General features: G+C 30.8%; 1 protein-coding gene across 2 annotated transcripts in view; it reads left to right on the top strand.

Moving 5' to 3' along the window:
- LOC143912005 (alpha-N-acetylgalactosaminidase) overlaps nt 1-21385 on the top strand; it is a 48655-nt gene that overhangs the window by 18119 nt on the left and 9151 nt on the right. For both annotated transcript variants that reach the window (XM_077431112.1, XM_077431111.1), the window contains exons 2-3: nt 10681-10919; nt 11012-11186. In XM_077431112.1, the coding sequence (XP_077287238.1) occupies nt 10762-10919; nt 11012-11186 (333 nt within the window). In that variant the 5' untranslated portion in view covers nt 10681-10761. The remainder of the gene's footprint in view (nt 1-10680; nt 10920-11011; nt 11187-21385) is intronic.

The following is a 21385-nucleotide window of genomic DNA, read 5'->3' as shown; positions in this document are numbered from 1 at the left end:
TCAATAAGTAAATACTTAAAAACTTGCAAGAAATGTCTAATTGTATGTATGTACGTATGAAAAGTGCATAAACTAGGTATTTTCTATCTCTCACTCCGTTTTATTTCAAATTTTTATATTACTTTCTACACTTTCTTAAACATTAAATACAGAATGGAGAAATTTTGTAATAAAATCTGTCATTTTAATTGCTTTTTATAATATAAAACGCTTATTTAATGTAACGCTGTAATTTTAAAATACTAAACTCAAATAACATATGTACATTTCAGTCGAATATATAGTCATTTTAATTATTGTTGTAAACAAATTCAATGATATAACTGATTTGACATTAATCTTTTTCAACCAATACACGTATTGGTGACGCGACAATGCCGCGCCGACAAATCCGCTATTCCGCAAACACGAAATATCCCAGTCAATGCCGCGCAAAATAGAACTACAAAATTAAATAAAAATTAGTTATGTTTGGTTTTATTCGATTACTGATCATCGATAGAAATGTATTAGGGTTCAACTTTGACAGAGTTTGTTGGTGAATATTTAAAATGTCGTATTGTACTAATATTTTACAGCAATCAATCTGTTTTAATGGTATTATATCGAGATTTTTTCTTCAAACCTTTATAAAATTAAATAGCGTGTACACAAGTGTGTGTATGTACTTTTTGTTCTCATTTATTCAACTGTGCATTGGGTTTACCTTTCAAACCTTCCAGGTAAATATATAAATAAAATAAAATAACATTGTAAAAAGTGTGAAATCCAATTATGCTCTTTCAAAAAACTTTTTTAATGTTGCGCCCATCTGACTCCAATTTCTAATTATGAGTATTTATTAATTTATATTGGATATAAAATATACATAGGAATTTACTTTTGTTCTGCGCGGCTATGTCAGCGAGGCAATGTCGGTTTTGTTGTGTGTGGTTTTATCGTGCGCGACTTTGTTGGGGTGCCCAAATTTCTGTTATGTTTAAAATTGTTTTTATGAAATCAAACATTTTAACGAATATTTATATGATTTCACCGTTGAAATTGCGCGGCCACTAAAGTGTTAATGATTTTAAATTTTAATTTTCAAAGCTCATCTTCAGATTCTACCCCCAAGCTCCAACGTTGATTATATCTACATATTGATATAAAATTGAATCTTTATTCGTTTGTCAGTCTGTCTCGTATAGGCTCCTAAGCCACTGAAACGATTACGATGGAACTTTCAGGATTTGTTGTATGCATGTCCGGGAAGATTACTGTGAAAAAAAACTGTTAATAATAATATTCGTAAATACAATTTTACCGACGCGAAAGTTTGAAGCCCCATTGTGTAGTCAAGGAAATGTGTTCGTCAGTAACCACGTTGCCAGTTGGTTTATGATGACACGGTTTTGAAGAGATGTTAGTTGAGCTCCAACCATCACTTGACATAAAAACATAAAGGAGGTTTGTAAAAATAGCAATAATAAGAGACGAACCCTTCGGCGACGCAACAATCAGTCATTTACGAATAATTGTCTTCGCAAACGCAACATTTTCGCAATTGAAAGTTCGTTATGCGAGTCGGCAGTTAATTTGCCGGCAGTTTGCCGCGCTTTACTCGAATCGAAAGTGACGGCTCGTATCGCTTTACGACCGCAAAGCAAATGATTATTGTGTCTCTTTTACACTGCTTAGATTGCGTTATGATTACGCGTATAAATCAACGGATAACATCGTCGACGACTGAACTACGAAAACAAAAAAAATCGAAATGAAAAACGGACTATGTTTCGTTTTTATTATCGTAATAATACGTGTGGGACGCGCCGCCACTGCACTGTGTACATACATACGTATTGTAGATCAGTTATTCTCAAGCACAGTGTCACGTAAAGTTACAAAATAATCAATGATTAAAAAATCCACTCAATGAAATTCAAAATGGGTCAAAATTGGAACCTAAATGTACTATACTATACACAATTGTAGAATTTTGAATGTTGTTTTACAAAGTTTCATTTTTACTATTGTCTCGTATGCTTTCATTATGAGCATAATTTAAATATTAGCAGTTTTTTTTTAATTATTTATTTCACTCAGTATACAAAATTTCATACATTTTTGCATAACTTTGTTGCATTACCGCGGAGTGATTTTAAATCATCAAGATATTATTATCATTGTTGCAAAACGTCATTCTTACTCTGCTTAACGATATACTTATTTCAGTGCTACTTTAGTATGCGGTCTGCCTTTGAATCGCAGTTGACTAATTTTTTTTATTTGCATCGTAACAACAACCTCTATACTATTTAATTTTTTCTCCAGCCGCCCCATAATGTTGTCGAAGCATTTCTGTCAAAATATCGTCAGCAGCGAAGAAAATACCAACCCTGACAACCTAATCTTAAATGAACCAACCCTAACTTAACTAACCAAACTTGACTCAATATTTTCACACAAAAAACATATCTTAGCAGCCAACACCTATTTATCAAGGATCAAGTTAGGTTAGGTTAAGTTAGGGTTGGCCCTATTAATTTAAGATTATGTTGTTAGTGTCGGTATTATTCAGTCTCACTGTCACACACGAGAACTGAGATAGTGAGACCGCATATTAAAGTAAAAACGTGAAGGTAGATCGCATACTAAAGTGGATATGTGAAGGTAGACCGCATACTTAAGTGGCACCATTATTTCGTTGAAAATACAATACATGTACATATATACGAAAGAAAAAAATGCAATATATGACATATTTCAACTTAAAAATAGCGTTGTTTTACATTAAAACATTAAGGTATATGACTTATTATCATTGTTATAAAACGTCATTCTTGCACATATCGTTGAATAGTACATTCAATATACACTTCTTATGTATTTTTATTTTTTATTTTAATAAACATATACCACAGTGTATTCACAGGTTACCGCAATATGACACTGTGGCCAGATAATACATAAATAATACACATTTTAAATAAACATACATACAACACATTTAATTTTATTGAACAAACATTCACATGCTACCCAAAATATTTAAAGGAAAAAAATAAAGAAGAAAATAAAGAACGATAAAAATTGAAAATTTGTATTGTGTTGTTACTATACAAGGGATAATCTCATATTTATAGCCAATTTAAAGGTGCCATATTTTACCTCAAATATAAACGTTGTTATACGTCAAAACATCATAGCATATACATATGTACATATGTCAAGCATTCTTATCACAAAATTTTCAAATAAGGATCATTTAAAATCCTTAAGCAAAATAATGTATTTTAAATTGATCAAAACATTGCATAATTGGGCCAAAGTATTATAGTTTCAGTCAATCATAATTTATTTCAGGAAGGTCTATTAGTTTTGAATTGAAAAATTATTAAGGGAGAGCTGTTAAGGATTGGTTTTAAAATAAAATGGTTGAGAGCACCTGCTAGTTACTTCTTGTGCGTGTTAAGTGTTTGTGTGTGCCTTTGTGGAAAGTTGAGATTGCGCAAGATATCTATCTCTTTTATTGCTCTTTTTACGCACCTGCACATTGTCGCGAACATCTCTTATCACATTGCGCAATGTTTTGTGGCTCTCAAACTGAACTATTATTAAGAAGGAAAAATTAAACTTCCGTTAATAGATATGTATAGGAAACAAATACTTTTATTAGGCAGATATTTTGAATGTACTCATGATTATGTTCATAAATATGTGCGCATTTTCGATAGTATGTCTGTACGAACAATCTTCAGAAAATAAATGTTTTATAGAGATACGTAGATTAAGGCAGATTTTAAATAAGTTCATTGAAACCGTATTAATGACTAATTACACTGAGCAACAAAAAAAATACCAGAGCGGAGACTAGCCAATCTTTACTAAGTTTGACCCACTGAATTCGAAAATGATATTGATTTTTGTTGGTGGGTGATCGTTTACGAGATATGAGCGTTTAAAAAAATCCGCGATTTTTACAGTTTTTTGGCTTTTGCGGTCTTTAACTCAAAATTTAGGATTGTTACGCTCAAAGTGAGTATTGGAATCAATAGTCAGATATTTTTCCTATTAATTGTTATATTTCATAGCTTTAAAATACTTCTGATTAATTTTCTAGCAAATTTTAAAAGTCAAAAATATATTTTTTTTGCGGATTTTTTTTCCGTGCTATTTTTCATTTATTTGGCAATTTTTTTATTTCACCACGTTTATAAGGATCACACCTCTAAGATGAGTGTTTTCATTGAACGCAATGAGTTTGGAAATACATGCATATATACATAGGACAATTATCATGATTATTTGTTAATTTAAAGACTTCGATTAAGTCGATATACATATGTAGACTATTTCAAACTTTAACCACTCTGTTTGAAAGAAGGAATCTCTGATCAATTTATTCGATTTTTCTTTATGGAATCCGAGAGTGTGTAAAATAACAAATAATCATGATAATTGTCCTATGTATGTATGTATGCATGTATTTCCAAACTCATTGCGTTCAATGAAAACACTCATCTTAGAGGTCACACCTCTAAGATGAGTGTTTTCATTGAACGCAATGAGTTTGGAAATACATGCATACATACATAGGTCAATTATCATGATTATTTGTTATTTTAAAGACTTCGATTAAGTCGATATACATATGTAGTTAAATTTCGGAAATAATATTGAAATATTAATTCCATCATATAGAGAGCCAAAATATATTAATTTTTTTAATCGAAAGCTTTAAATATTATAATCAATTTTATTATTTATGTAGTTAGGAAGAAACTAAAAAGTAGAAATTTTGGTCGTCCGTTATTCGCGCTAAATTTTACAATACTCAAGTAGTGTAAAAGTTTATGTGTTTCGCAAAATTTAAAATATAATCAGCGTGCTTTAGTTTTTAATAAAAAAATTGTACACATTTACTTGTGATGTGTTTAAAATTCAATAGTGAAAATAGTGACGAAAATTCAATAGGAAAAATAATTAAGCGTGGTCATTTGTTTTTCATATATAAATTAATTTGAAAGATTTTCATTTTTAAATAATTAAATAGTATCGTATTAAAAATAAATGATCAACTCTTTAGTTTTGCTATATGTTACAGTTGAAGTGTATTTTCCAGTTGTAATATAATATATTCTGACTAGTTGGATTATATTCCATCTAACCGAGTACCAACTACTGTTAAAGTTGAAGTGTATTTTCAGTTGTAATATATTTTGACTAGCTGGAATATGTATATTCGGTATAACCCACGTAAGTTGATTCATGTGGCGAATTATATTCTTAATCCTCAAAATATATTACAACTAAAGATACAGTTCAACTATAAGTTGGTACCAGGTTAGATGGATAGGTTAGGTTTTCGTGAAATCGTCCCTCGACTAGAAAATTGAGTTCGAAAGTTACATGTTTCTGAACACATCTTATAGTTATCTTTTAGATATACTTTTATTTGTAATACCTAGCATATATTAACGCATTATTGAATTCCAAAGCATTCGTAAAAACATCAGAGTAGTCAAAACACAACTGTTACATTACAACTGGCGCACATTGTTGAAAGTGTATTGGCGCTTGTAGAGATATAGTTCACTAGTTGATTTGTATTCGAATATGACTTAAAATTCAATTTGGAATATACTACAACTGAAAATATACTTCGACTGTAACATATACAACATAATTTGAAAAAAAAAGATCAAAACCTATTTTTAACTCTTTTATTGCAATGTAAAAAGATGAATCTCGTCAAAAAATGAGTTCCGTTCTTAATTTACACTTTAAAGTAATTAATTTTCCAACAGTTTGGCTGTTGTTGGCATTCCGTTGTTGACATAAGCGACTCGCATATCCGCTGTTATTCGATCGTAATTTTACTTTCATTCACGCCGATTTCCAAACTGTGAAGCTAACTTCGTTTTTAATTATATAATCATCAACATTCTGAAAACGTCACGATTCAAACACTGCAACCTTGCACACGGTGAATTTATTAACTTAAACACGCGCTACATTTATTGCAACTAATTAGACACGTGCATGGCACACAACAATCAATCCATCATATCATACATATATGTAAATATTTTTAATTAATGTAAAATATCCTGTTTTTATTTATTAAAAAAATAATTTTCCTTGATAAATTGAAATGACCGGTTGAAAGAAAGTGAAACTGTTACAGATTTAATACGTTTCGGGTCACCGGTTACGACTTAACCACATAGTCACCGGATAACCGGTTTACCACTTGAAGCAGTTATTTTACCAAGAGACTGAATATATAATAATATTTTAAATACATATAATATATAACTTGTAAGAGAAATGTTGAAAATTTTATTGAATGCTAATTTCGTGATATTACACGAGTTTTCACCTTCTGAATATATGTATTTACATTGTATATAAATACACAAGACTGAAAATTATTCGCATGTATTGTTACACATGTACTGTATGTAATGACTAAAACCTATAATGTGATGTAATTATTTCGCTCACGTTTCATATGAAAACATGTCGTTATTACGATCTGTAATCATCGTTCATTTTCTACTTATCATCTTCGATAGTACCTACTCATTATATATTTCCTTATTTCTCCTTTGAAATATGAATGCTTTCGAATCAACAACGGTTAGTTCAAAGCGCTTTGGAACCTGTGGAATTCGTAAGTTACGCTTCTAATCGTAACGCGTAACATTCGTTGCACAATGATGATTCACATGACAACTTTTCGAACATTTCACTTTGTTAATTTTTTATGCACCTGTCGTTTGTATTAAAATTTTACACGCACCTGGCCTACGACCTTTGATTCAATCGTGATCATTTTTCAGTACAAATTTACCTTAATAATAAAAAAGTTTTGTATTGCTTAATCTCATTAAAAATGTCTCTACTTCAATATGTCTAATGTCATATTTTCACATTCAAAATGCTTTCGTAGTCATAATTTTCTAAACATTTTCAACCTGTTTTGTTTTATAGACAGCTAATAGTCCACTCTTCCTTTTTATGTACTTTTTTTATTAACTAAAATTAAAATTTTAATATGTTTGTATTTATCTTAACGAGCTTTAGATATTGCGTAAAATTTAAATGTCTTTTATGTGAATTTTTTTTATATATTGTAAAAAGCAAAAGTTGTCTTCCGAATTTAAGACAATATCACTAAAAACCCTTTAATTTCGATCAAATATCATACAATATCGAATTAAATATCAAACAAACGACGATTCCTTCAAAAATGGTATATAAATATAAATATATTTATATACAAAAAGTCTATAAATATATAGTAAGGAAACAAAACCATAAATACTTCCAGTCATTACATATGTACATGTAATTTTAAATATGGGAATGTGTGAAGATTTTAAATTTTATCCACTTAATTAATTTGTATTAATATTTGACGCAAAATAATCGATTGACATTATTTATGATATCCGCCTGTTGATATTTTATTAAGACGTATGTATTTAAAAAAAACCACGTCGTTTTCTCGTTTGACTCAAAAATGGCGGCACATTTTCGCCATCGACGCAATTTACATATTATTTGCAATTTACATATGAGTGTTTGCCAATTTTACGGCATTAACCATATCACTTTCGATAATTAAGCATAGAGCTTAATAGGTTTCTGACTGTATACAAAACTATTACACTTCAGTAAAACATTATGGAAAATTTGAAACATAATTAAAATCATATACATATGCAAATATACAGGTTTTTCACTGCGTCTATGAAAAGTCGAAAAGCAAAGCAACGAAAAAAAAAACACACGTGTCAAAATTGATTACCGCACTGTTACACAATTTGATGCAATATTCCTGCAAAGAGTCACCGAGAATACAATGGACATTCTAATCAAATTGTAATGGACTTGACCTTAGGAGAATAAACAAGGTTGTAAATGCACGCGATTCATCATTTTATTTTATTGTTGACAGGTTGTTGTCTTTTGATTGCGGTCACTAAAACTGTCACTGTGATATTATTACGGTTTTTAGTACATGCAATAATTGATCTGTCGTGTATTCTATTGCAATCGTTGGCCTTCCTTTATTTTATTGCATCATGATATGCTCGTATATTCGTGAGAAATGATTCGGTTCATTAAATCAATGATTAATTGGTGCTTATCAATCTTCTTTTCTAATGATTGTCTTCCTGAAACGAGATTCACACGGTTCGATTACAAGCTTTCAGCTTGCAGTTTAAACGATCGATTATGACTTTTAATCGTCTTAACCTTTGACAATAATAACACTGTTCGACAAATGACGACTTTTTTTGGTTCAGAGACGAGACATGACTTTTCTTATAGATCTATGCCCAGTGAATACGAATCTGGTAATAAAAAATGTTGATTAGCTCGAGATATAGTATGTATTTTTTAAATCGTGCGATTCTTCTATATCTTGGTGTTGTTCGGTCGATGTCTCAAAACCTGTCAATTTGCTGTTCAAAATGAATATTGGAATCTATAGTCAGGTGTTTTATCTTTCATTTGTAGTACTTTTCAGCTTTCAAATCTCTCTAAGTAGTCGTCCAGTTTAAATCAAAAGTCAAAAGTACGTATTTTCATTTGGGATTTTTTACCACTGTTAATACTATTTTATATTGAGTATTTTTTTTTGAAACACGTTTATTGGAATAGTGTTTTGGCCACACTATTTTTTTTTTTCGTTTAAAGGGTTATTTGGAAGTGTGCTGAATTTTAAATCGGTAAAATTGCGAGCTAAAAGCTCGTATTAGTATTTACTCGTATTTACACGAATCTGAATTGAATTAATAGAGATAATATATTAAATTGTCTTTATATGAGAATTAAATAAAATTTCACTTAGAGAAATCATATTTCGACTATTCTTGTGGATTAATAACAAAATTCTATTGATAACTTGCTTACCTCGATAAAATAAACGAATATATCTCCGAATCTCGAGCCAATCAACATTTTTTATTACCAGATTAGTGTTTACTGGGCATAGATCTATAAGAAAAGTCATATCTCGTCTCTGAACCATTTTTCGTGTCGAACAGTGTAATCTATACGATTTAACTAGATATTTTGACGTTTAAATAATAAGCTTGCATACATCTCTATCCACTGTATGTACTTTAAGATCATTATTTTTGTATGTAATATAGTTTTTAACCGCTAATAAATATCATATTATAATGAATTGAAATAAAATTAGTAATAAGCATGTATAAATTACATATATTAATACAATTAATATTCACATTATTAGTCGTGACCTCTCCTAATGTCATTATCAACGAGTTATTCAATAAGATGAATTATTCAACTCATTGCGTTAATTGTACATAAGGTGACGCTGTGAATAAATAAATAATTAAATCGTATCGGCGATTTCTCCAATTAACACTTCAACGTCGACGTAATCGATGGTTTTCTAATTCGATCGTTTAAATGGCAACATTCTTCGGGATAATATTGTTATGTTACATGTGTGTAATTCGAGATCGAATTAAGAATAGGTCCGACTTTGAACGTTGCAAAATATGTATATGTACTAAGTCGGCTTTCACTACACTTCTACTCGGCAAAAGGTTAATTAAAAGAAATTTTCGTACGTGCCATTTATTGACAGGTTTACATTTCAAGATCAAAACGATCTTTAAAGTCGATCAATTTAGCCGAAACACATTCGAGACACGTTTCCGACGTTTGAAATATCATTTTTTGCGTACGATCACGAGGTGAAACGGATGCTCGTTATATGAAATCGCTTTCCAAACGATAATCTATATTAAATTGCTGTTTATTTATTCCTTGTATTAAATTTCTACACCCTTTTGGAAAAAAAATCATGTGAAAATATGGTTAATTCCTATAATTTGGCGAAATTTATACCTTAGATACACTTTTTTGGAGAGGAAACGTACCATTTAAATGCTTTACGATGAAGTTATTGATTCAAATTCAATTTTATACTTATATTACAACGTTCAAAATCATTCGTCAAACTTTCTAGAATCAAATTCTAACTCATGGTCAATCATTAAGTGCTTGATAATAAATATCTAAATTCCACATATGTACATATATATTTATAAATTTGTAAGTAAATTTGCTTACTCAATTTACTTCTTATGATAGATAGATATAATTAGACTACATATTGAGTATTTGACTATATAATTACCGGCTTATTGAATACTTGACTTTATGAAAATTAATTCTTAAAACTGGTAAGCTGGCTTGTTAAGTGGAAAGGTAGAGAAAACTCGTTTCATCTGTAGATTATTCAGTCAATTTGCATTAATGCTAACCACCGAGAGGTCTCGAGTTCAAGACCTAGTTTGACCTCAATTGAAAATATTTCATTCTGACTATTTCTGCAGTGCTGCTGATCAGATATTTGTGACTTCAAGTCGATAGTCTCCTTCAGAGTTTCAGAGTTTGCCAATTAATCATGATTGGCAAATTGTCAAATTGACAAACCAGCATACATATTTGTCACCACAATTTGAATAAAATTTCAAATTTATATACATATGTACAAGTTAAAAACCATTTGTGTCGCTTAGGGCAACCATAATGGCACATAATAGTAGCATATAATTTTGAAAAAATATCTTCAAACCTTCTAAATGTTTAACAAATCAATCAACGTATACAATGTAAAACTAATTGACATGTCTATTGTTACAGATACATGAATCGATCTGGGAATATACACAGTGTTTGAAAACACCTGCATTTGGACTCGTTTAAACAAAACAACAACACAAAATGGCGCTGTTTATTAAGCTGTTCTTAGCTTTGACTTTAGTGAGTTTCGTTCGAGGACTTGAAAATGGTCTGGCCTTAACACCTCCCATGGGATGGCTCGCCTGGGAGAGGTTCAGATGCAACACAGATTGCAAGAACGATCCCGACAATTGTATCAGGTAATTTACAGTTCGCAACTTATGCACATATATGGTGCTGTGTATTCAACAAGTATGTTTTTGAAACGTGTTCTCGTTCTCGTGTCCTTTAGCGACCGGTTGTTCCGCACCATGACGGATCTCCTGGTCTCCGAAGGGTATGCTGCAGCCGGATACGAGTATATCAATGTTGACGATTGCTGGCTGGAGAAGGAGAGAGATTCATATGGACAACTGGTGCCTGACAGATCTAGGTTCCCCTATGGAATGAGGCATCTGGCTGACTATGTGAGTATTCAAAACTTCATACATTATGTTAATCAGCTTTCTACGACTCACGGTGGTAGTTTGCATATGTAAGGGGTACCCGTATTAGGAGTATTGTCTATGAATTTAATTACATTGAATCCTTGAAGTAGTAATTAAAGTATCGGGCGGTCGTTTTGTTCGCGTTGGACATGTTTATTAAACAGGTTGGAAATTAACTCCGATAAGCGGTTCATCAACTTGGATATTATATGAAACCGCTATCCAGATGATATAAAAGCTTTTTAAATGTACGCATAATTAATGCAGATAAATTACCATGTTAAAACAAACAAAAAAAAATAGATTTCATATACTATGTACTTAAATGATAATTTTCTGAACTAATAATTATCTATATTAAAAAAGAGAAATAAGACACCTTCATCGTAATTGAAGGTTAGCGAATAGCCTCAAGTTGCTTTTTGGACAATCCTGGTTTAGTCTTTAATATGTTTCTTTATAAATGCCATGGTTTAAATTCTAGTGAAAGTTGGAAAATCTGTTCAATTTTTGCATCGTCTTAGAAATATTCAGAGATTCAAATCCGTGTAAATGGTTTTGTGAGATTTAAATTTTTTTACAATATTTATTTAATTATTTTTATACCAGGAACGTCTAAAAAGTAAACCCCAATGTACCTTCCTGGCCATATATGTATATGTAAACATCGATAAACAATTTATATAAAAATTTTACAAAGCATCATAGAGACATCTATGGATAAATTTGACAAAAAATTTTGTAGTATTTTATAAATCAGCAAATTTGAGATATTGAAAACTCGATTTAGCTAGAAACAGGACGAGTTTGCCAACTTGCTGGAACCGTTTCAATGAATTCATATAAATTGGTAATCTCTGATAGGAAACGATTGACCTGGAGCCACATATCCAAGGATTGGCCAGGAACACTGGGCCAGTGATTAAACTCGTGACTATTCAGTTGAAAGCATTACACGGTAACTACTGATCAATGCTGCTGGTTTTATTGCATAAAAAAAAGGAAACTCATAAAATTATACAAAAAAAAAACAATAACCACTTTCATACAACATTAAATTGGTATTATTATTGCTGTTTACGTCTAAATTGTATGTTTGCTATTAAATTTTGTACAAAAAAGCGTTAGGAAATTACGTCTTTAAAAAATTACTCTTGTGGGTTGATTCTATTAAGGGAAAGTAGATACAATTATTATAATATGTAGTTGCAGGCAAGATTTAATTTCTTTCTGAGACAATCCCGTATAAAAATTAATACATACATATATACAAAGATAGTAACAGATATAATATCCATCAAAATCACAGTATGATTCAACTTTCCACTCTTTCTAAAAAGCATTGAAAATGACTGGAAAATTATTCATCAGTGGAAGGCATCAAATATTAACAATATATGCAAGCATCAAACTATTTCAAAAATCAAATGGTAATCAATATACCACAGACAATATGGTTTCGTTCTTGAGAGGCACTTGAGATTCCGTCTATACAACATTCGATTCCAATAGAACGTAAATCAATACTAATTGGATTAGTTGGCACAGATAGAATGTAAAAACTATATAAGGATGTGAACGATTCTCCACGTCGCTGTTGCGATTTATTTAGGACACATCAAATACAGTGGTTAAATATTTACCAAGATTAAAAAGAAACAGTAAAAACTATGTACGAAATTCCATCGGTGTATGCTTGTTCCATTTTTTTGCATTACGATAGGTTAAAATTTGCACAAGCCGGTAATGCATATTCAACAGTTATTATTCAGTATGGGAAATATTTGAATATTTCGTTTGTAACCCGTCCATTTTCGTTTCTGTATTATAAATAGTGTGAATGTAATCATTTCGTCGGTCTTGTCGACATTTTCGCTTTTACTCGCAACGCCCACTAATTCACTCGAATGCACCCCAGCGGCTTTCAATCTTTGTAACTATGTATTTACAGAACAATAGAACAACAAATTGGGTGCGGTGTGAAAGTTTATATCTGTTTAATGATATTTTGATAAAATTTGTATTTCTCTCTCCCGTTCATAGTTGCGGTCTCACACTTTTCAATGATGGCATCGTGATAGACCAAAAACCGCTGAATTCATGGCCGATTAAATTTTTTTCCCATTTAACAACAGTATGAATTAAAAAAAAACGTATTGTAAAAATTCAATGCACTTTTATTGGATCAAAATTTACTTTCGATTGTTGAAAATTCAAATTCCTAAATAATTCGCTTGAATTTTTGCGTCGAATGTGATTCTTTTAATTGTGAACATATTAAATTGAAATTTTTGACTAATTTCTAAATAAATATAAATATAAATTATAATAAACTAGTCAAGAATTGTTTTTATAGTATAATATATAAGTATAGCATTTTTTGGGTTTCGTAGTTCCCCGCGCGTTGATGTTTCCTCGAAAAATTTTCATTATTTAAATAATTTGTTCATTATTTGCTTGTAATAGAAACGCATGATATATTTTGTTAGTTTTTTATATGAAATATATTTATGTATTTATAAGGTTTATGAACTTACTGAAATGCATAGCACTTTCACATCAAAACTTCGAACAAAAGTCAATGGGATGTCATCTTATAATTTACATAACATTATAAATCACATGTAATCAAACAGTCATTTCCATATATAGTCGATTCGAGATTACACTGTTTGGTTTTGTTTGGGCGGACTAACTTGTCAACAAGTTTAAATATGCAAATTCACATATACATAATAATCGGGACATTACCCGCGAGGAAATAAAAAGGCGTTGGGAAATTGCGTATTTGGGCAATTGGAAGATACCGATTGTATAACCCGGAATTTTGTTTGTACACACGTCGTCTTTCACAACATATTAACAAATGTCACCGAAAAGCCAGTGAAATTATCTCAAATTGCTTGGTTTGCTTCATGCTTCGGAGTGTTGTCACCGCAGATTGACACGATAAATACGCAGTCATTTAATCGCGTGTCAAAAAAGTGACAATTCTGTAATGCGAAAAACGAAACGAGCGTTTGCGCATCGGAGCAGTTTCATTCTTGTGTAATAGCTGAACGGGATTTGCTAAGCCGGTTCATTTGACCGAATCGATTAGTGTTGACCCACTGATTGCCACTCTCTGACCGCACAATCATCCAATTATGGGGTCATCTTCAACACTGTTATTCCTACCTTGTAATGCTGTCAGTGTAACATGTCTCTTTATGTCATACATACATACATAAGTAGAGATCGAAACTTTAGTCGTAGGAACCCCAGAGCTTTATATTAGAAACTTGGAGGAAGGGTTAAAAATTTATAATAATTTCAATATCGAAATTTAAATTTGCTTTTACTCTTATTTTTACGAATATACAAATAAATCTACTCAACTTTAAAGGCATCTGTAGGCGTTTATAGTCTCATAACATACATTCACAGCATCCAAAGGTTGGCCCCGATTTAATAGTGTTATACTATTTACATACATATATACTAAATACTACCAAAGAAACGTCAACTTCAAATATATGTATGTATATAAATGTAGGAATTGGAGTCTCCCACGATACAGGTTGCAAGTTTCTGTACACATCATCCAGTGACACGAATTGCATCACCGTTAATTCATCATCATTGTTGCTACGTGTGAATTTGAAATATCTACATAGTATGAGTTGGTTGTTGTTATCTCAACTATATCATTTCCATCCGTCAAATAAAATATTGCGCAATATAGATATATCTCTGCTTGGATGTGTTACAACTTGGAGAGAAAAATTTTTCGTTTTCGCTTCGTGTGTGTCAAAAGTTATTGTTGTGATTAATGGATTGAATTATTTTGAAATTCAGTCGTATATCATTTTCCCGCACCTTAGTGTCGTTTCACTCTCTGTTTACTATATGTAATTATAATATAATCAATACTTTAACATACACCTAATTTAATATGCTGTTGCGGAATATTCAAATGCTGATTTTCATAATGCAATTGCAAATTTGCATTTCTAAGTAATTGGACAAGTTTGAGGGTTATAAATTCATTTGCGAAATACACTATGAGAATGGTTAAGTTTAGTAAAGGTACTATCGGGTGGATATGAAACGTTTTAGTGGGTCATTTTTTACATTTCGGTGGAAAAGTTGATATACAATATTTCGTTTCTCTCTATTTCGGCTTTCTCTAAACAACGTGACAAATTCATCAAGAACATTCCGACTGCATTTCAAGCAAAAAGGTAAACATGGAGTGTTTAAATAGTGAATTCTCCGCTTTGAATTAACTATTGCTCAAATTGTGAAGATGTAAAAATAATCGTTTGTTTGTTTTTTTTTATTTTCAATAGTATAAATAAATATATAATTTGTTTAAGGCAGAAGCGTTCGTCCATTACGTGCCAAGATAAAGGTGGAACTAATAGCCATTTTCTACAATTTCTTTTGTACGTGATAGGCGAATAAAACAAGAAAAACTCCAAGTGATGGTTTTCTTTTTATTTTCACTCAAAAGTTTTTCTCGTTTTCCGACTTTTTAGCACGGTCTGCTCTGCGTAGCAAGAGTTTATTTTTCATTCGTCCGATTCGATCGAACAAATATAGCGAATTTTTACCGACAGTACCCATTTGCACCGATGAATAAAAGCGATAAAAATATGCTCTCATTTTTAAATTACATAAAATTTCACCAAAAAATCGTTTTTCATCCAATGGAAAGTATTTTTTTGTGTATGCGGCTTAAAATAGCGAATATTCAATCAGTAAAAGTATAAATACATACCTCACGCATACTTCCACGCCCAAATACCATGTCCAAATCTAGACCATATATGTACATATATATAATATAATATAATATTCGATTTGAGGTTGAGATTCTATATTATATATATATATATATATATATATATATATATATATATATATATATATATATATATATATATATATATATATATATATATATAAATATATATATATATATATATATATATATATATATATATATATATATATATATATATATATATATATCCAGCAGCTTGGACTAGTGGTTAGCATACATATATATTTCGAAGATAGTGATATGTATTCGATAGTTCGAGTCCCACTGGTTGCTGCTGGCCTCACCTTGATTTGTGACTCCAGGTCCATCGTTTCGTATCAGAATTTGCGACTTTACGCGATTGCGAAAACTTGCAAATCAGTGTTGTGCAAACTTTTGAAGCTCGAACCTTAGAACTGAACTCGAAACAGTTGTAACAACACACATACATTTAGCCAGCAGTATGGCTCGATGGTAGCGTGTATGTTTAACACCAAGTGATCCGTGGGTTCGATCCGCTATGCTGCTGGTTAATTTGGGGGTATTTGTGACTACAAATCGATCGTTTCTTATCAGATTTTGCCAATTTATCTCATCATTGTTGAAACGGTTCCTCAAATTGGCAAAAAAACATATTTCCTGTTGTCACAAATCTTCTGTATTTATTGTGTGTATAATTTGTAAAAATTATGTACAAAATCTAAATCCATAGATGTCTCAATGGATTAATTCTGTAATTAATTAATTAATTGTTATTTCGTGTTTTTCAGCTTCTGGAAATACAATGATTTATGTAATAATAGATTGCTACATTGTTTGTAACTAATTATTTATAACTAAACCTAGAGCTATGCGACTTCTCATTTCATTGAGAAGTCGTATAGCTCTAGGAATATGAGCCATCCAATAAAGGGCTTTGCGAGAATGAGGTACAACCATCAAATGATGATGTCTATATATACATATAATATACATTGAGCCAGCAGTGTGGCTTAATGGTAGTGTATATGTTTAGCACCAAGTGACCAGTGGGTTCGATCCGCCATACTGCTGATTAGATTTGGGGGTATTTGTGACTCCAAATCGATCGTTTCTTATCAGAATTTGCCAATTTATCTGATCATTGTTGAAACGGTTCCTCAAATTGGCAAAAATAACATCTTTCCTGTTGTCACAAATCTTCTGTATTTATTGTGTGTATTATTTGTTAAATTTATGTACAAAATCTTAATCCATAGATGTCTCAATGGATTAATTCTGTAATTAATTAATTAATTAATTGTTATTTCGTGTTCTTCAATTTCTGGAAATACAGTGATTTATGTAATAATAAAATGCTGCATTGTTTGTATTTAATTGTCCAGGAAGGCGCATTGGTTTCTTCCTGTCAAGCCTTCCTAGTATATATCTATGTTTGTAAAAATAAAATATATGTATGTAAAATAAAATGTCATCAAAAAGATGGGTATTAAGAGGGCTGGACAGCAGCGCCTTGTCCATACAAACGTACTATACTTCTCCCTACCTCAATTATGGCACTAGAGAAATTATTTTTTAATATGCTATGTATATTCACCATTGGGGTGCATCTATTGTTTTATTTTTTTAATTCATTATTTTTTATAGGAGCTAGGAGCCGCCAAACATCTATAAAATTGCCTCTTTTTTACACCCACGAAAAGAGTCTAGCGTGGTTATTTAACGGTCGATTTTAAAAAAAATACGACAATAGATGCACAGAAAATATCTTTATCATACCGATGATGAATTTTTTTTTAAATTGGTCCAGTTTTGGAGGAGAAAATAGTAGAATACGAAACCTCGATTTTGTCAATTTAAAACACGTTTTATCTGGTCGAAGCGCAACTGTCGCATTCACTCAATATACATATAGATATATATTGTCGCATTCACTCAATATATATATCGAAGAAAGGAACGGTAACAAAAATAAGGTTTCGGGTGTACAGCCCTCTTAAATGCAGTAATTTGACAGAAGACGTCTCTGACTATGAAACTTGTCTCAGCTGGGAACCCAACGACAGACAAATACATCCAATTTATTTCTAAAAATAATGTATAATTAATAAACATGCTAAAAAAAAGGGGCTACATCAGGATATAAAAGTTCTAAATCATGTTACCAAATATTAAGTAGTATAAGCTTACAATTTAAAATCAAGCTGACGATCACATCCGGGTGTTAACTTTTATTATGTCCATTATATGCAATGCAAATGATTTATTTATATGAAGAAATTTCATAACATGTTGATTAGATCTTAACAAAATACAAGTGCATATGTAGGTATATGCATTATACTATGAAGCAGCGAGTTGTGTTGAAATTGTCAGAATTGAAAGCAACATTCAGCGAAAGCCTTTCAATACCCAACGACCTATTATTTCGACATATTCTGCCTGATAGTACAGGTATGAAATTTAATGGCAAAATTCGATGTTACATACACAGTGAGTGAATCGTGTACCTTTCAAACGATGACCGTTTCGGTCGTCCGCTCACCTCCATAGGAATGTTTATGGTGTTTTGCAAGCCGATGCAGTTAAATCCATCGAAGGATAGTAGGTTTGTGTGATATGTATTTACCTACATAAGTTACTAGCAGTGGTTCGAAATTGAAATATCAAATTTATATGCATTTAAAATGTATATTACTCAATATAATATTGCATATAGAAACTCGATTTTGATCATTATTCTTCGTGATACAATCAAGTATGATTTTATACTTATAGATAGAATTGTTTTTTTTTAGAATGCATACATATTTATATGCACAGATATGTATGTTTGTATTAAACTATTTACGTCTTAAATATATAAAAAAGTTAGTAAAACTCTCACATTTAATGTGCAATCAAAAATAATTTGTATTCATCTGTAAATGAATAAAAATTTTACAATATTGAAGTACACATATTCACTATTTTTTTATATATTTCGTCGAATTTAATATTATATTTAATGATACGATTTTTGTGTCATTAAAAGAAATCAAATCAAAGTACATACATACTTCAAACAACTTCTCAAATAGAACTATCATAAGAATTGTAAATAGGTTTTTGAGCTCTTTTTCCTATTATGCTGTACATTAACATTAGAATAATATAATACTATGAATACTAACAATATTAAATTAAAATTGTAAAATATAAAATCATCAGTAGATCAGTAGCTATTAAAATATATATAAGATGTATTGTGAACATAATTTAGTAATAGTAAAAAGCATTTAAAAATCAAATCAAATAGAACTACATACATACATACATTGTATGTATGTAGGCGGAATTTTGGATAATACAGAAAGATTTAAAATAGCTAAGCAAATAAATTGATACATTTATGTATATACCTCCACATAGATACATATGTACAAACGTGGAGCTTAAAGAGCCGCCCCCGCTGCTGTGTGGGAGTGTTTCTGTTAGCAAAAGCCAAAATAGTGAAGGAGAAAATACTCACCTATTAATCTAAAAGACTTAGATGATATAATATGGAATATTTCTTGTAATTTATATCATCGTGACGGCATCATTCATATAAAACTTTGAGCTTTCTGAAACACTAGGTAAAAAAAGGATGATTATAAAACGTTTGCATTTTTACGTTATAAAATTGATGTTATCAATTTTAATCATACTTTGCTAAATAGACGACGAAATTTAAAAAAATATACGTGTACTAGCTTTATTTTGTGTTTGTGTGCGATAACGCTCGTCATATGAACGTCACAGCTAAAATACTGCCGCTAAAATACGAATATAATAACGGATCAACAAAAAACTTCTATATATATACTATTTGCTACCAATGTTTCCTCTAAGGTAATAAGTCTATGATCATGTAGCGCCATCTATTGAAAATTTATTCAATGAATTAATTAACTAATTAATTTTTCTATTGATGTTTTTTATTGTTTATATGTACATATAATATGTAGGTAGGTAGGTCGTTTTTACAATTTTTTTCATTAATCAATTAACTATTAATATTAAATAAAATATATTTAAAAAAAATTGAAAAACATACGACCGCGTGCAGATCAAACACAGAACCGACACATTTCGTTTAAATTATTTTTAATTAATAGCTTAATTTTATAAATAAAATATATATGCCATAATCCATGCGATGATATTTCATCGGGCACAAAACTAGTTATTTCATATTTATGAATGCGGTTTTGTCTGAAACACATATGAATATATTGTAAATATCTTTCAATTCTTGAAATTTTATTATAATATTTATAAAATATGACTACATAAAAGTTTGTACATATTATTTTTTATTATTATTATTTTTACATAGATATATAACAGGAAGGCTTGACAGTAAGACCCTAATGCGCCTTCCTGGACAATTAATTACAAACAATGCGGCATTTTATTAAGTTGAAGAACACGAAATAAAAATTAATTAATTAATTAATTACAGAATTAATCCATTCAGACATCTATGGATTTAGATTTTTTACAAATTATACACACAATAAATACAGAAGATTTGTGACAACAGGAAAGATGATTTTTTGCCAATTTTGAGGAACCGTTTCAACAATGATCAGATAAAATTGGCAAACTCTGATAAGAAACAATCGCTTTGGAGTCACAAATACCCCCAAATCTAACCAGCAGTACGGTGGATCGAACCCACTGATCACTTGGTGCTAAACATACACGCTACCATTAAGCCATACTGCTGGCTAAATGTATGTGTGTTGTTGCAACTGTTATTACTTATAAGGTTCCAGGTTGTACCAGGTTGTACAAAATGTTGCACACCACTGATTTGCAAGTTTTCGCAATCGCGTAAAGTCGCCACAGACCATCACCTTTTGCCCTTTCGATCGAAAAATAAATAATCATTGCCTTATACCTGCAGGAAAAGGAATAACGTGATCGGTCACTTGTCTCAAACCTTAGAAATTCCAGATCAATTGTACCTGTCTGTGTGTATCGTATGCCCAGGTGAGCTAATAGGGTCGCCATGGTTTCACTTTCTTTGTTATTGTTTCGTTTTCGCGTTAATTAACGATAACACGGCTTGCCCGTGTAACAATGGCTTCACATTTGCACTTGAACAATACGTACCGTTCATTAATCGACTAATATGTACATATAATATTTCATCCGTGTTATGACACCGAACGATCGTGCAAAAAAATACCAGCATAATTACTCACTCGATACACGACGATGCTTCAGTTTGCGTGCACTTTTTTATGGCTATCATCAAACTAAAGCAATTATCGCATTTATAATGTACATATTTGTATTGGAATAGCATTGAGTAATCCAGTTCTTAATTCTTCTACCATTTTTTGATAAACCACTACACTTC

This window comes from Arctopsyche grandis, chromosome 5 (assembly GCF_051622035.1).
Source record: "Arctopsyche grandis isolate Sample6627 chromosome 5, ASM5162203v2, whole genome shotgun sequence".
Lineage (NCBI taxonomy): Eukaryota > Metazoa > Arthropoda > Insecta > Trichoptera > Hydropsychidae > Arctopsyche > Arctopsyche grandis.
This window is presented reverse-complemented; position numbering and strand designations above follow the sequence as displayed.